The sequence below is a fragment of the Macaca mulatta genome, chromosome 10 (genome assembly GCF_049350105.2).
Source record: "Macaca mulatta isolate MMU2019108-1 chromosome 10, T2T-MMU8v2.0, whole genome shotgun sequence".
Lineage (NCBI taxonomy): Eukaryota > Metazoa > Chordata > Mammalia > Primates > Cercopithecidae > Macaca > Macaca mulatta.
The window spans coordinates 9,469,530-9,486,894 of NC_133415.1; the positions used below are offsets into that span (position 1 = coordinate 9,469,530).

The window sequence follows — 17,365 nt, forward strand, 5'->3', positions numbered from 1 at the left end:
AATCTACAGAAATCTTGTCATCTCAAGATCCTTAAATTAATTACATCTACAAACACCCTTTTTACAAACAAGGTAACATTCACAGGTTCTGAGGATTGGGATGGGGATATATCTGTGGATCCATTAGCAGCCTACCACACTGAGTTCTGCCTATGGCATGTAACCAGACGTAACGTACAGTTTCCAGACCTGGCCCATAAAAATTTCCCAGGGGAGATCTTTATTCCCTTCTTTGTTGGCCGTACAAAGAGGCCATGGGAGCCATGGGTTAAAGATCGCAAGGACCGGCCGGGCGCGGTGGCTCAAGCCTGTAATCCCAGCACTTTGGGAGGCCAAGAAGGGCGGATCACGAGGTCAGGAGATCGAGACCATCCTGGCTAACACAGTGAAACCCCGTCTCTACTAAAAAAAAAAAAAAAATACAAAAAACTAGCCGGGCGAGGTGGCGGGCACCTGTAGTCCCAGCTACTCGGGAGGCTGAGGCAGAATGGCGTAAACTCGGGAGCTGGAACTTGCAGCAAGCTGAGATCCGGCCACTGCACTCCAGCCTGGGCGACAGAGCGAGACTCCATCTCAAAAAAAAAAAAAAAAAAAAAAAAATCGCAAGGACCGGCCAGGCGTGCTGGCTCACGCCTGTGATTCCAGCACTCTAGGAGGCTGAGGTGGGTGTATCGCCTGAGGTCAGGAGTTCGAGACCAGCCTGACCAACATGGTGAAACCCTGTCTCTACTAAAAATACAAAAAATAGCTGGGTGTGGTGGCAGATGCCTGTAATCCCAGCTACTTGGGAGACTGAGGCAGCAGAATCGCTTGAACCTGTGGAGGTTGCAGTGAGCCGAGATCACACCATTGCACTTCAGCCTGGGCAATAAGAGTGAAACTCTGTCTCAAAAGAAAAAAAAAAAAAAAGATAGCAAGGACCCTATTACCCTGGATCATCCCTGAATAACTATGTGGAACAGAGCCTCCTTTTGCCCCTGCTGATTGGTCTTTATATAAGCAGTAATATCTACTGTCTTAAGCATTGATAATTTGGAGTTTATCTGTTTCAGCAGCTAGAATTATTCTAATTCACTATAAATCTAAAGTTGCCCTTCTTCCCTTATCACCCTCCTTGAGGACCCTCTGTGTCCTTTATAGTAATTCCAACAGTAAGTATTTTATTCACTTACAAGTTTGCTTTTTATATGACTCTAACTAGACTATAAGTTTATAAACACTACATGTGTCTTATTCACTGCTGTGTTCCCAGCTGTCTCACAATTGGGAATTTGGTTCACAATAGGTACTCAACATACATGTGTTAAAAACATAAATCAAGAGCCCTGACATATCAACTCTGCGAGGGAAAGGGAATCTTTCCTAGTCAAAGAATCAGATCATAAAGATGATTAATAGTTAACTCTAAGGGCCTCAAGGACATTTATCTTACAAGCCCTGGCTCTTGTGGGGGCAGGTGGGGGTGGGGAGGAAGTTCCCCACATCTAAGCCATGATATAATCAGAAGACTCAGGCCGGGCATGCTGGCTCATGCCTGTAATCCCAGCACTTTGGGAGGCCGAGGTGGGTGGATCACGAAGTCAGGAGTTCAAGACCAGCCTGACCAATATAGCGAAACCCCGTCTCTACTAAAACTACAAAAATTAGCTGGGCGTGGTGGTGTGCGCCTGTAGTCCCAGCTACTCAGGAGGCTGAGGCAGGAGAATGGCTTCAACCCAGGAGGCAGAGGTTGCAGTGAGCCAAGATCGCCCACTGCACTCCAGCCTGGGTGACAGAGCGAGACTCTTATCTCAAAAAAAAAAAAAAAAAAAAAAAGACCCAGAGCAGTTCCAGACATTGGGCAAGTTCACGTAAGTTGCCTAAACCCTTTTCAAGTGGCTATGCAACTGCTGAGATGCTGAACCTTCTTGGCTAGCTTTGCGAGCCAAGAAGTAGATCTTAATGAGAGTACAGAGAACCTCAAAAGTTGCCTGACCCCCTTAGCCCATAATCCTAAAAAAGAAGCCCTCTTCAGTACTATGAGGCCAAAAGTAAGAGTGAATTCAACACTCAGTATGCAATTGTCCTGAGTTGCCCAGATGTCTGTAGCAAAGAAGTACTAGACTTCCAAGTGTCCCCTGTCTCTGGATTTCCCACTGTCTCTGGATTTCCCACAGCTGTACTCGTCTGTCTGCCAGGATAACCTGCAATCCAGTTTCAGGCTTCCAGATGCTGTCTGCACTCTGGACTACCAAACAGCTGTGGGTTAGGTACAGCTTGTGAACTTCTTGGCCTCCTTATCTTTGCACTGTATCATCAAAGGTAACTAAAAATTTTTCTTACTTCTTAACTTCCCAGAATATGGCTCTTCCACTACCTCTCTTCTCCAGCATTTCACTGAAATCTCTCTTGCTACCATCAACAAACTCTAATTACCACATGCAATGCACACTTTTCAGTCCTCATTTTACCAAACATCTCTAGAGCAGCTGATATGGATGACCATCCCGTGTCTCATAACTTTCTCCTCCATTGACTTTTGGTATATTAAACTCACTTGATTCTCCTCATTTATCACAGTCAGCCCCTTCTCAATCTTTGCAGATGGCTAATTCCTTTCCCTTCCCTTAAATGTTAAGAACCATTGGAACTCTATCCTCAAATCACTGAGGAAGCCCATCACTCACATGGCGCCAGAGACAACCTGTGTGCTGAAGATTTCCAAATCAGTCTCTAGACACAGCTCATCTTTGGAGCTCCAAGCTGCATGTCAAGTGGCCTCCTAATGTAACTCACACTTAATATGGTGTAGGGGTCAAGAGTATAGGCTCAAAAGGACACAACATCACTTATGTAGTATTTCTGCCAAAATGTATGACCTGAATATAATCATGAAGAAACAAACTCAAATTAAGGGATATTCCACAAAACAATAAGTCTATATTCTTTTAAAAATGTCAATGTTGGTCGGGCACAGTGGCTCACGCCTGTAATCCCAGCACTTTGGGAGGCCAAGGCGGGCAGATTACGAGGTCAGGAGATCAAGACCATCCTGGCCAACATGATGAAACCCCGTCTCTACTAAAAATACAAAAATCAGCCAGGCGTGCTGGCGTGCGCCTGTAGTCCCAGTTACTCAGGAAGCTGAGACAGAAGAATCCCTCAAACCCGGGAGAGGGAGGTTGCAGTGAGCCGAGATCGTGCCACTGCACTCCAGCCTGGGCGATAGAGCGAGACTCTGTCTCAAAAAAAAAAAAAAAAGAAAAAGTCAATGTCGTGAAAGACAAAGAAAGGCTGAGTTCCAGATTAAAGCACATAAAAGAAATAGGACAACTAAATTCAATGTGTGATTCAGAATTAGATCCTGGACTGGGGGAAAAAAGTGCTATTAGAATGAGGAACAGTAACAGGACAAGCATCTGAATTTGAATATAAACTATATATATATAGATATATATAGATTTTTTGAGACTGAGTTTTGCTCTTGTCACCCAGGCTGGAGTGCAGTGGCATGATCTTGGCTCACTGCAACCTCTGCCTCCCGGGTTCAAGTGATTCTCGTGCCATAGTCTCCCAAGTAGCTGGAACTAGAAGCACACACCACCATGCCTGGCTAATTTTTGTATTTTTGTACAGACCGGGTTTCACCATGTTAGCCAGGCTGGTCTCAAACTCCTGACCTCAAGTGGTCCACCCACCTTGGCCTCCCAAAGTGCTGGGATTGCAGGCATGAGCCACTGCACCCGGCTGAATATAAACTACATATTAAATAACAGTATTCTGTCAATGTTAAATTTTCTGAATTTGATAAGTACACTGAGGTTAGATAAAATGATGCCCTCATTCTTAGGAGATACACACTTAAATATTTAGGAATGAAGGAAATAATCTTTGTGACTTACTCCCAAATAGTTCAGCAAGAACAAAAGCAAAAAAAGAATAATAAAGAGCAATAAAGAATAATAAAGGGGGCCGGGCGCGGTGGCTCAAGCCTGTAATCCCAGCACTTTGGGAGGCCGAGGCGGGCGGATCACAAGGTCAGGAGATCGAGACCACAGTGAAACCCCGTCTCTACTAAAAATACAAAACATTAGCTGGGCGCGGTGGCGGGCACCTGTAGTCCTAGCTACTCAGGAGGCTGAGGCAGGAGAATGGTGTGAACCCAGGAGGCGGAGCTTGCAGTGAGCCGAGATCGCGCCACTGCACTCCAGCCTGGGCAACAGCGTGAGACTCCGTCTCAAAAAAAAAAGAATAATAAAGGGAAAATGCTGATAACGGGCGAATCTAGATGAGGGAAGTTGATCGTAATATTCTTGCAACTATTCCATAGATCTGATTTTTTTTACCAATAAAAGACTTAAAAAGAGAAAGTAGGTTTAGAGTTCAAATCCCAGCTACATCACTTGCTAACTATATAGCCTTGGGAAATTATATACCACCACTGACTCAGTTTCCCCAGCTATAAACTGGGGATAATAATAGTACCTACATCATAAGGTATAAGGTTTTTGCAAGGATTAAAAAAATTGACAAACGTAAAGGGCTTTGAACACTGCCCAGTATACAGTAAACATTTCTTTTTTTTTTTTTTTTTTTTTTGAGACGGAGTCTCGCTCTGTCGCCCAGGCTGGAGTGCAGTGGCCGGATCTCAGCTCACTGCAAGCTCCGCCTCCTGAGTTCACGCCATTCTCCCGCCTCAGCCTCCCGAGTAGCTGGGACCACAGGCACCCGCCACCTCGCCGGCTAATTTTTTGTATTTTTTAGTAGGGACGGGGTTTCACCGTGTTAGCCAGCATGGTCTCGATCTCCTGACCTCGTGATCCGCCCATCTCGGCCTCCCAAAGTGCTGGGATTACAGGCTTGAGCCACCGCGCCCGGCCAACATTTCAATATATGTTAGTCAGTGTTTCAGTGTTATGTCTAAAATTGAACTCATTTCTTCTTCAACTTAGACTGTCTCTTATATTCTTTTTTTTTTTGAGACAGAGTCTTACTCTGTTGCCCAGGCTGGAGTGCAGTGGCACGAACTCAGCTCACTGCAACCTCCACCCCCCTGGGTTCAAGCACTCCTCCTGCCTCAGCCTTCCAAGTAGCTGGGACTACAGGTGTGCACGACCACGCCGGGTTAACTTTTGTATTTTCAGTAGAGACGGGGTTTCACCATGTTGCCTGGGCTGAGCTCAAACTCCTGAACTCAGGTAATCCGCCAGCCTCGGCCTCCCAAAGTGCTGGGATTACAAGCATGAGCCACCATACCCAGCCTGTCTTTTATATTCTTGAACACGGTTTATAGCATCCCAATCCACTAAGTCTTCTAAGCTAGAAAGTTTACTCCATCCTTCTGTGTGTCCCCAACACTTTGTCCATGCCTTTATTACAGCATATTCTATGAGACACAATAGTGGATCTGCATATGTCTGTCTCTACTAGAGCATGTTTGTCTCAACTAGATTGAAGTTGGGGGTGGGTGGCAGGGAGAAAAGGAAGAGCATTCCAGACACAAAAAATAGCATGAAAGTTCAGAGATGAGAGAAAATAAAGCACAAAGAAGTCCAGTTTGATTGGAATATAAAAGGTAAGAGAGTGAGGGGCATGAAGTGAGACTAGACTAAATAAAAATATATAATAGCAGGGCACGGTGGCTCACACTTGTAATCCCAACACTTTGGGAGGCCAAGGCAGGTGGATCACCTGAGGTCAGGAGTTCAAGACCAGCCTGGCCAACATGGTGAAACCCCACCTCTACTAAAAATATAAAAATTAGCTGGGCGTGGTGTCAGACACCTGTAATCCCAGCTACTCAGGAGGCTGAGGCAGGAGAATCGCTTGAACCCAGGAGGCAGAGGTTGCAGTGAGCCAAGATCGCGCCATTGCACTCCAGCCTGGGTGACAAAGCAAGATTCTGTCTTCAAAAAAAAAGAGAGAGAGAGAGAGAGAGATATATATATATATATATATATGTGATTTTTAAAAATTATATTTAGTCAAAGTTTGAAAGAGTTCTGTGGTACATCCATTAGATCAGTGCTGTAAGTCTTGACAGTACCTCTACCCCCTCTCATGTAAGATGGGGACTAAACCTGAGAAAAGCAAAGGCAAGTCCGGAGAGAAGAAAAAAATTAAAAGCCACACCAAAGGAAGAATAACTAAGGGCTCCCTGACCCAAGGAAGAGACGCTCAGTGGATATCTGAGGTCAGTGTTTAAATGGACAAAAGACTATCAGGTATAATTAGTCACTTGGGTGTGTGGCTGTAAGCTCCCACTAGATTGCAAGGTCCTTCAGGACAGGAAGGGACCGAATAATCTTTGTGTTCCTACCCTGTAACATGGTACTTGACAATTGTAGGTAGGCCCAGGAAATGCCTGCTGAATATGTATGCAAATACCAACTGCCTGGCCACAGAGGCCAGCAAATCTTGGCTTAGTAGAAGTCCTGCTTTAATTCCACAAGCCTTAAAACCCCCAAAGTGGGCTGGGCGTGGTGGCTCATACCTGTAACCCCAGCACCTTGGGAGGCTGAGGCAGAAGGATCATTTGAGTTCAGGAGTTTGAGACCAGCCTGGGCAACATGGTGAAACCCCGACTTACAAAAAATACAAAAATCCCTGTCTCAAAAACAACAAAACAGCAACAACAAAAACAAAAAACCCAAACAAACAAAAAACCCAAAGTGCTTAATATCTTTATCCGCATCACTTACCAGAAGAGGCAGCTTTCACCATCAACTGGGCAAATTCAATGGCACCTCCATTTCTGAAGACTAATTTAAAAGTAGCTTGTCCTTCCCAGCCACCTGGGGGAAGAAATGGCACACACTCACTAAGAAACTGGCATAGCTGACAACAGAAAGACTGCCACAAACACCAAGGGAAACACTACCTGACAAAGCAGAGCAGCTTTTGTTTGAATTTCTTTTTTTTTTTTTTTTTTGAGACGGAGTCTCGCTGTGTCTCCCAGGCTGGAGTGCAGTGGCTGGATCTCGGCTCACTGCAAGCTCCGCCTCCCGGGTTCACGCCATTCTCCCGCCTCAGCCTCCCAAGTAGCTGGGACTACAGGCGCCCGCCACCATGCCTGCTAGTTTTTTTTTTTTTTTTTTGTATTTTTAGTAGAGACGGGGTTTCACCATGTTAGCCAGAATAGTCTCGATCTCCTGACCTCGTGATCCACCCGCCTCGGCCTCCCAAAGTGCTGGGATTACAGGCTTGAGCCACCGCGCCCGGCCTTGAATTTCAACATGGCAAGTTTGAATCTTAAACTTTCTAGAAGATTTTAAGGGAAAACAAATACACACTTCTGAGGGAACACTTACCATATGGAGCTGCCTGAATAGTTCCCTTAATGAAGTTTGCAGCAAATACTGGTTGTTCAACGGTGAGGTTCGTTATCAGATCAAATGGCATCATAAAAGACAGCATGGGATCATTGATGGAGTGCGAAGTTATGAAAATCACCTATGCAAGGACAGAAACTTTGGAAAAGGAATGCAAAATTCGTCCATGGATTGAGACTTACAAGAGCAAGGTGCATTCTGGTCTGACTGAGAAACATCATATTTTCTTCCATCACCCTTCAATGTGGAAAATCCCAAAGTGCACATGTTTAAAAACACTTCAAAAGTCAATGTTTAACTTTTCTTCATTTTAAGGAAAACAAATGTAGAGTTAATCAGCAAATTAAAGCAGAAGTAGAAATTACCCGGTATGAAGTGAGAAACAATGTTCCTGTCTTTGTACCACTAAAGACATTGGAGCCTTCTGATTGCCGTGGGAAGGAGAGCTCCACATTCAGAGACTGCTTCAAGAGACTGTAGAAAACGAGGAACAGACAGCATACAATAAAGAATGTATATAAAATGACACACATAAAGTTCTTAACGCAGTTTTTTTCCCCAGAGTAAGCACTCAATAAACATTAGCTGCTGCTACTGCTATTATTACTAATACTACTATTTTATTGAAATAAAAAGGAATTCAAATGATCTTATTCTCTGACAGTTTACTCTTATTCTTCTCCCTCTTCATCACTGGATTCTTTTTCTTGTCAAATCTACTCCTACTCTCAATGTGTGTTCATTAATTCTTATACTTCTTGTGTGGTAAGGGTAAACCACTGTGCTAATAGAAATGGTTCTTTGACGCTGGTAAAGGTAAGGCAGCAGACTGCCCCAGCCCCCTCTGACATGTCCCCTCAGCCTGTCGTGCTCTCTCCTTACTGTTAACCTGGAAAACTTGGACTCACCTTATTGTCACTCATCAAATCCTGCTGGGTTCTATTTTTTCCTTTCTTATCTTTCTTTCTTTCCTTTTTTTCTTTCCTTTATTTCTTTCTTTCTCTCTTTTTATTTCTTCTCTCTTTCTCCCTCCCTCCCTCACTTCTTTCTTTTCTTTCTTTCTTTTCCTTTTCTTTTCGCCTCGGCCTCCTAAAGTGCTGGGATTGCTGGGATTACAGGTGTGAGCCACTGCACCCAGCTCTCTTTCTTCTTTCTGTCTGTCTGGTTTTTTTTGAGACCGGGTCTCACTCCATTGCCCAGGCTGGAGTGCAGTGGCATAATCTCCACTCACCACCCTCCGCCTCCTGGGCTCAGGTGATCCTCCCACTCAGCCTCCCGAGTAGCTGGGACCATAGGCAAGCACCACCACGCCTGGCTAATTTTTTTTTTTTTTTTTTTGAGAGAAGTCTCGCTCTTGTCCCCCAGGTTTGAGTGCAATGGCTCAATCTCAGCTCACTGCAACCTTCACCTCCCAGGTTGAAATGATTCTCCTGCCTCTGCCTCCCAAGTAGCTGGGATTAAGTCACCTGCCACCACGCCAGGCTAATTTTTGTATTTTTTGGTAGAGACAGGGTTTCTCTCTATATATATATGAAGATATATATATATCTCTCTCTCCAATGTATACCTTAATGATCATTAAGTACAATGTCTGCCTTCTTTGCTACTCTAGCCCTAGCAAACAGTGGGTGCTCTAAATAGTTATTGAAAGAATGAATGAAAACATGAATATAGATCATAATGCAAACAATATATGACATAATATAAATGTATGTCATACATTTATTGGTAACAAAATGTCATAGCAATTTAGTGGAAGAAGAGATTAGTTTTAGTTCAAGTAATTAGGAATGACCTAATAGAAAGACTGCAATTTGAGCTGATTAAGAGATGGGTAGCATTCTGGCTGGGCACAGTGGCTCACACCTATAATCCCAACGCTTTGGGAGACCGAGGCTGGCGGATCATTTGGGGAGTTTGAGACCAGCTTGATGGGGTTTAGTGAAACCCCATCTCTACTAAAATACAAAAATTATCCAGTCATGGTGGTACATGCCTGTAATCTCAGCTACTCGGGAGGCTGAAGTGGGAAGATTGCTTGAGCCATAGGGCAGAGATTGCAGTGATCCACTGCACTCCACCCTGGGCAACAAAATATGATCCTGTTTCAAAAAAAGGGAGAGAGAGAGATACGGATAGTGTTCAGTAGGCAAAGGTGACGGTAGAGAACAATCCAGATGGGAAGCAAACAACATTCATGGAGGTGTAGGAGCAGATATGGAAAGCAAACTGCATACTTGGGAGAAGCCTAGTGGTATGGCTTCATCAAAACATAGTGTGGAAGTGAGGTTAGGAGAAACAGTGAAATAAAGTTGGAAAGTTATGCTGGAACTACAGCTTAAAGACATCGTTTGATAGGCAAGGAGAAACTGTGAGCTTTAGATTTCTCAACAGGAAAGTCACATAATCAAGAAGGTACTGTATCAGAGGGATCAGTTTAAGAATTCCTAAAATAGTTCTGATGCAAGGTAAAAACTGGAACTAGGGTGGTAATGTGCAGATTAAAAGGGGAGGATTTTTAAAAGACTATGAAAATATAGGACATTAGCAAAAAACAGTGGAATGGGAACCTTTAAATGTCAGTCTAGCCATAAAAGCAATAAATAAAGCAAAAGAAAACCTGTCAGAATCAACTTTTTCAGAACTCTAGAATCTAATCAAAAGCTTATAGCAACTAGGCGAATGCTTAAACAATTTAAGAAAAAAAGCTGAATCTCAGTAAGTAAGCTTTATGACATTTTAACCTACCCTGGTATCATCCCCCACTACTAGCTTGGCAGCAGCTTTGAAGACAACAATCTGTATTGCCATGATAGATACCGAGTACTGGAGGGAGCAGAACACACTTATTTTAAAAAATTGTAGTTTGACTTGTCTGGTGGCTCCTTGAAGGACTGGCTCAAAGGGCATGTAGTTAATTTGTAATTTTCCCAGGATGGATGAGGCTGCCAGGGGGCATTTGTCAAAAACATTTCTGGCTGGGTCACGCCTGTAATCCCAGCACTTTGGGAGGCTGAGGCGGGTGGATCACCAGAGGTTGGGAGTTCGAGACCAGCCTGACCAACATGGAGAAACCACATCTCTATTAAAAATGCAAAATTAGGCCGGGCGCGGTGGCTCAAGCCTGTAATCCCAGCACTTTGGGAGGCCGAGACGGGCGGATCACGAGGTCAGGAGATCGAGACCATCCTGGCTAATATGGTGAAACCCCGTCTCTACTAAAAATACAAAAAACTAGCCGGGCGAGGTGGTGGGCGCCTGTAGTCCCAGCTACTCGGGAGGCTGAGGCAGGAGAATGGCGTAAACCCGGGAGGCGGAGCTTGCAGTGAGCTGAGATCCGGCCACTGCACTCCAGCCTGGGCGACAAAGCGAGACTCCGTCTCAAAAAAAAAAAAAAAAAAAAAAAAAAAAAAAAGCAAAATTAACTGGGCCTGGTGGCATGTGTCTGTAATCCCAGCTACTTGGGAGACTGAGGCAGGAGAATTGCTTGAACCTGGGAGGCAGAGGTTGTGGTGAGCCAAGATCTCGCCATTTCACTCCAGCAACAAGAGCAAAACTCCATCTCAAGCAAAAAAAAAGAAAAAAATTCCAAGTCAATGTATTAGTTGCTGCTACCTAGCAAAAGGGATGACAGCTGGGGCAAAAAAAAAAAAAAAATAGACAAATTGAAAAGCTAGAGGAAAGGATGAGCAATGAAATGCTTTGAGAAATAAAGGTAAAAGCTCACACATATTCCTGAGAAACAAGAAAGCCATACACATACATGTCCAGGGCTAGATTCATACTAAAAACAAAAAATGAAACACACACACACACACACACACACACACACACACACACAGAAGAGGCACTAAGCTTTCACCTCTGATTAACAATTAGAAGTGATGCAAAAAGGCCTCGGTGCGGTGGCTCACGCCTGTAATCCAGCACTTTGGGAGGCTGAGGCAGGCAGATCACCTGAGGTCAGGAGTTCAAGACCAGCCTGGCCAACATGGCGAAATCCCATCTCTATTAAACATATAAAAATTAGCTGGGCGTAGTGGTGGGCACCTATAATCCCAGCTACTCAGGAGGCTGAGGCAAGAGAACTGCTTGAACCCAGGAGGCAGAGGTTGCAGTGAGCCAAGATCATGCTACTACACTGCAGCCTGGGCAACAGAGCAAGACTCTGTCTCAAAAAAAAAAAAAAAAGGAAATGATGCAAAAAAAGTGAAGGTGAAGGCAGAGTTGTAAACTGCCTGGTTTAGTGAGAAAGGCACATTCATGCTCTAACACACACACAGTCCATCTGTAAGGGCTGGGAGATTTTGTTGTTGTTCCAGACATAGAAGAAAATTTCTGTCAAATCACTAGCTGGCCACTGAGGTAACAGAACTGAGACTCCAGTGGCCACAAATAACAAATAATACAGAAAAGTCACTGTACAAATAAATATCAACTACAACAAGCAACAAAAATAAACCCTGAAGAAGAGGGGGATTCTACTTTCCAGAGTTACTACATTAAAATATTCAAAATGTCCAGTTTTCAACAACGAAAATCACTAGGCATGCAAAGGAACAAGAAAGTATAGCAATACACAGGAACAAAAGAAATTAATAAAACTGTCCCTGAGGAAGCCCATACATTGGATTTATCAGACAACACTTTAAATAAACTATTGTAAATATACTGAAAGAGTTAAAGGAAACCATGTCCAAATAACTAAAAGAAAGAATACGAACAAAGTCTCAGGAAGTAGAGAACATCAATAAAGAGGCAGAAATTATTAAAAGGAACCAAATAGAAATTCTAGAGTTGAAGACTACAACTGAAATGAACAATTTAATCACTGGGGCTCAATAGCCGATTTTGGCAGGCAGAAGAGAGAATTATTTAACTTGAAGTAGATCAATGGGAATAACGGTTACTACCTGAGTAACACAAATGGGAAAAAAGGAAGAAAAATGAACGGAGTTTAAGAGACCTGTGGGACACCATCAAACACACCAATATACCTACAATGGGAATTCAAGAAGGAGAGGAGAGAGAGAAAGGGGAATAAAGAATATTTGGGGCCAAGCACGGTGGCTCATGCCTGTAATCCTAGCACTTTGGGAGGTCACAGTGGGCAGAATGCGTGAGCACAGGTGTTCAACACCAGCAAGGGCAACATAGTGAAACCCTGTCTCTACAAAGAATACAAAAAATTAGCCAAGCATGGTGGAGTGCACCTATAGTCCCAACTACCCAAGACACCGAGGTGGGAGGATTGCTTCAGCCTGGAAGGTCAAGGCTGTAGTGAGCCATGATTGCACCACTCCAGTCTGGGATTGCACTCCAGTCTGGGCGACAGAGTGAGACCCTGTCTCAAAATAAGAAAAAAGAATATCTGGGCCGGAAACAGTGACTCATGCCTATAATCCCAGCAGTTTGGGAGGCTGAGGCGGGAGGATTGCTTGAGCTCAGGAGTTTGAAACCAGCTTGGGCAACATAGTGAAACCTCACCTCTACTAAAAATTTTAAAATTTGCTGGTGGGCTGCGGTGGCTCATGCCTGTAATCCCAGTACTTTGAAAGGCAGAGGCAGGTGGATCTCCTGAAGCCAGGAATTCGAGACCAGCCTGAACAACATGGTGAAAGCCCATCTCTACTAAAAATACAAAAAATAGCCAGGCATGGGTGGCGCGTGCCTATAATCCCAGCTACTCGGGAGGCTGAGGCAGGAGAATCGCATGAACCCAGGAGGCAGAGGTTGCAGTGAACCGAGATCGCACCAATGCACTCCAGTCTGGGAAACAGAGTGAGACTCTGTCTCCAAAAATAAAAAAGTAAAAATTAAAAATGTAGTCAGGTGTGGTGGCATGCATCAGTAGCCCCAGCTACTCAGGAGGCCGAGGCAAGAGAATCACTTGAGCCTGGGATGTCGAGGCTGTAGTGAGCTGTGATCGGGCCACTGCACTCCAGCCTAGGTGACAGAGACCCTATCTCAAAATAAATAAATAATGGCCAAAATCTTCCCAAATTTAATGAAATACATGAATCTACACATCCAAGCTCAACAAACTCCAAGCAGAATCAAGTAGAATAAACTCAGATCCACACTGACATGCATTATAATCAAATTATTGAAAGCCAAATTCAAGGAATCGAAATTAGCAAGATAAGTGACTCATCATGCACAAGGAATCCTCAGACTAGCAGCTGATTTCTTGTTGTTTTTTTTTTTTTGAGATGGAGTTTTACTCTTGTTGCCCAGGCTAGAGTGCAATGGCACAATCTCAGCTCACCACAACCTCCGCCTCCCAGGTTCAAGTGATTCTCCTGCCTCAGCCTCCCGAGTAGCTGAGATTACAGGCATGTGCCACCATGCCCAGCTAATTTTGTATTTTTAGTAGAGATGGGGTTTCTCTATGTTGGTCAGGCTGGTCTCGAACTCCCGGCCTCAGGTGATCTGCTCACCTCGGGCCCCCAAAGTGCTGGGATTACAGGTGTGAGCCACCGCACCTGGCCAGCAGCTGACTTCTTATTGAAATCATGGAGGCCAAAAGGAAATGGGATGACATATTCAAAAAATTCCTTTTTTTTTTTTTTTGAGACAGAGTCACGCTCTGTCACCCAAACTGGAGTGCAGTGGCGCTCTCTTGGCTCACTGCAACCTCCACCTCCTGAGTTCAAGTGATTCTCCTGCCTCAGCCTCCTGAGTAGCTGGGACTACAGGTGTGTGCCACCATGCCCAGCTAATTTTTTGAATTTTTAGTAGAGATGGGGTTTCACCATGTTAGCCAGGATGGTCTTGATCTTCTGACCTCATGATCCACCCACCTCAGCCTCCCAAAGTACTGTGATTACAGGTGTGAGCCACTGTGCCCAGCCCTAAAAACAAAAAACTCTTAACCAAGAATTCTGTAAGTGGCAAAACTATCCTTCAAAAATTAAAGAGAAATTAAGACATTACCAAATAAACAAAAAATGAGAGCTCATCACTAGTAGATTTGAAGTATAAGAAATGCTATATTTTATAATATGTTTTCTGATTACAATGGAAAGAAACTAGAAATCAACAGCACAAGGAAAACTGCCATAAATATGTGGAAATTAAACAATACGCTCTTAAGTAAACAATGAGTCAAAGAAGAAATTGGGGAAATTAGAAAGTACCTAGAGAAAAATGAAAATGAAAACACAACATATCGGCCGGGCGCGGTGGCTCACGCCTGTAATCCCAGCACTTTGGGAGGCCGAGGCGGGCGGATCACAAGGTCAGGAGATCGAGACCACGGTGAAACCCCGTCTCTACTAAAAATTACAAAAAATTAGCCGGGCGCGGTTGTGGGCGCCTGTAGTCCCAGCTACTCGGGAGGCTGAGGCAGGAGAATGGCGTGAACCCGGGAGGCGGAGCTTGCAGTGAGCCGAGATCGCGCCACTGCACTCCAGCCTGGGCTGGGCGACAGAGCGAGACTCCGTCTCAAAAAAAAAAAAAAAAAAAAGAAAACACAACATATCAAAGCTTATGGGATGCCATAAATGCAGTGCTAAGATGTTTATAGCTGTAAATGTGTATTTTAATAAAGAAGAAAGATCTCAAATTGACAACCTAACTTTATACAAGGAACTAAAAAAAAAACAAATGAAGCCCAAAGCTAGTAGAAGGAAGAAATAATAAAGATTAGAACAGAAATAAATGAAAGTGAGAATAGAAAAAAAAATACTCTTAGCTAGATTAAGAAAAAGAAAAAAGTCTCAACTAAAATCAGAAATGAAAAAGAGGAAATTAAAACTGATGCCAGCCAGGCGTGGTGGCTCATGCCTGTAATCCTAGCACTTTGGGAGGCCAAGGCAGGTGGATTACTTGAGGCCAGGAGTTTGAGACCACCCTGGCCAACATGATGAAACCCGATCTCTACTATAAACATACAAAAAAAATCAGCCAGGCGTGGTGGTGGGTGCCTGTAATTCCAGCTACTAGGGAGGCTGAGGCAGGAGAATCACTTTAACCCAGGAGGCAGAGGTTGCAGCAAGCCAAGATTTCACCACTGCACTCCAGCCTGGGTGACAGAGTAAGACTCTGTCTCCAAAAAACAAAAACAAAAACAAAACAAAACAAAACAACAACAAAACTGATGCCAAGGAGTTACAAAGGATTATAAGAGAAAACCAAGGACAACTGTATGTCAAGTTGGATAACCTAGAAGAAATGGATAAATCCCTAGAAAAAACACAACCTACCACACTGAATCATGAACAAACAGACAATATAAACAGACCAATTAACTATTAAGGAAATTGAATCAGTAATCAAAAACCTCTCAGCCAGGTGTGGTGGCTTATGCCTTTAATCCCAGCACTCTGGGAGACTGAGACAGGAGGATTGCTTGAAGCCAGGAGTTTCAGACCAGCCTGGGCAACACAGGAAGACCTCATCTCTACAAAATATATATAAAAAAAATAGCTGGGTGTGGTGACACACACCTGTAGTCCCAGCTACTCTGGAGGCTGAGGTGGGAGGATCACTTGAGCCTTGGAGGTTGAGGCTGCAGTGAGCTGTGATCATGTCACATCACTGCACTCCAGCTGGGGTGACAGAGTGAGAACCTGTCTCAAAAAGAGAAAAAAAAAAAAAAAACTCTCGACAAATTCTTTTATATAAAACATTTAAAGAATTAACATTAGCCGGGCGCGGTGGCTCAAGCCTGTAATCCCAGCACTTTGGGAGGCCGAGGCGAGCGGATCACAAGGTCAGGAGATCGAGACCATCCTGGCTAACACGGTGAAACCCCGTCTCTACTAAAAAATACAAAAAACTAGCCGGGCGAGGTGGCGGGCGCCTGTGGTCCCAGCTACTCCGGAGGCTGAGGCAGGAGAATGGCGTAAACCCGGGAGGCGGAGCTTGCAGTGAGCTGAGATCCGGCCACTGCACTCCAGCCTGGGCGACAGAGCCAGACTCAGTCTCAAAAAAAAAAAAAAAAAAAGAATTAACATTAATCTTTCTGAAACTCTTCCCCAAAATTAAAGAGGAAGAAACACTTCTAGGCTCACTTTATGAGGCCAACATTACTCTGATACCAAAGCCAGACAAAGATACTACAATAAAATAAAATTACAGGTCAGTATCTCTGATGAATACTGATGTAAAAAATCTTCAACAAAATACTGGCAAAACAAATTCAGCAGCATATTAAAAGGACTATACACTATGATCAAATGGGGTTTATTCCTAGAACGCAAGAATGGTTCAAAATAGGAAAAAACCATATGATCATCGCAATCGATGCAGAAAAAGCATATGAAAAGATTCAATATATTTTCATGATAAAAACACTCAACAAAGTAAAAGTAGAGGAAGTTACCTCAACATAATAAAACTCATATATGAAAAGCCTGCAGCTAACAGCATACTGAATGGCAAAAGACTGAAAGCTTCCCCTCCAAGGTTAGAAACAAGGCAAGGATGCCTGCTTTCACCACTTCTATTCAACATAGTATTGGAAGTCCTAGCCAGAGCAATTAGGCAAAAAATAAAATAAATCAATAAATGGTATTCAAATTGGAAAGGAAGAAGTAAAATTAACTCCTTTCACAGATGGCATGATCTTATATGTAAACAAACCTAAAGAGTCCACCCAAAAGCTGTCAAAATAAGTGAATTCAGTAAAGTAGCAGCATACAAAATCAACACACAAATATAGTTGCATTTCTATACACTAACAATGAACAATCCAAAAAGGAGATTAAGGAAACAATTTCATTTACAATAGCATGAAAAAGAATAAAATACTTAGGAATAAACCTCGTCAAGGAGGTGAAAGGTTTGTACACTGAAAACTATAAAATATTGGTGAAAAAATTGAAGACATAAATAAATGGGAAGGTATCCCATGTTCATGGATTTGAAAACTTAATATGGTTAAGATGTCCAGGCTACCCATGTGATTCAGAGATTCAACACAATCCCTACCAAATCTCAACAACAATTTTTGCCCAAACAGAAAGTGACATCATAAAATTCATATAGAATTGCAAGGGACCCAAAAAGCCAAACAATTTTTAAAAAGAAGAACAAAGAGGACTCACACT

General features: G+C 43.4%; 1 protein-coding gene across 2 annotated transcripts in view; it reads right to left on the reverse strand.

The window, feature by feature from the left end:
* WBP2NL (WBP2 N-terminal like) overlaps positions 1-17,365 on the reverse strand; it is a 33,849-nt gene that overhangs the window by 5,317 nt on the left and 11,167 nt on the right. For both annotated transcript variants that reach the window (XM_015150484.3, XM_077949535.1), the window contains 3 exons: positions 7,676-7,784; positions 7,290-7,431; positions 6,681-6,773 (listed from right to left, as the gene is read on the reverse strand). In XM_015150484.3, the coding sequence (XP_015005970.3) occupies positions 6,681-6,773; positions 7,290-7,431; positions 7,676-7,784 (344 nt within the window). The remainder of the gene's footprint in view (positions 1-6,680; positions 6,774-7,289; positions 7,432-7,675; positions 7,785-17,365) is intronic.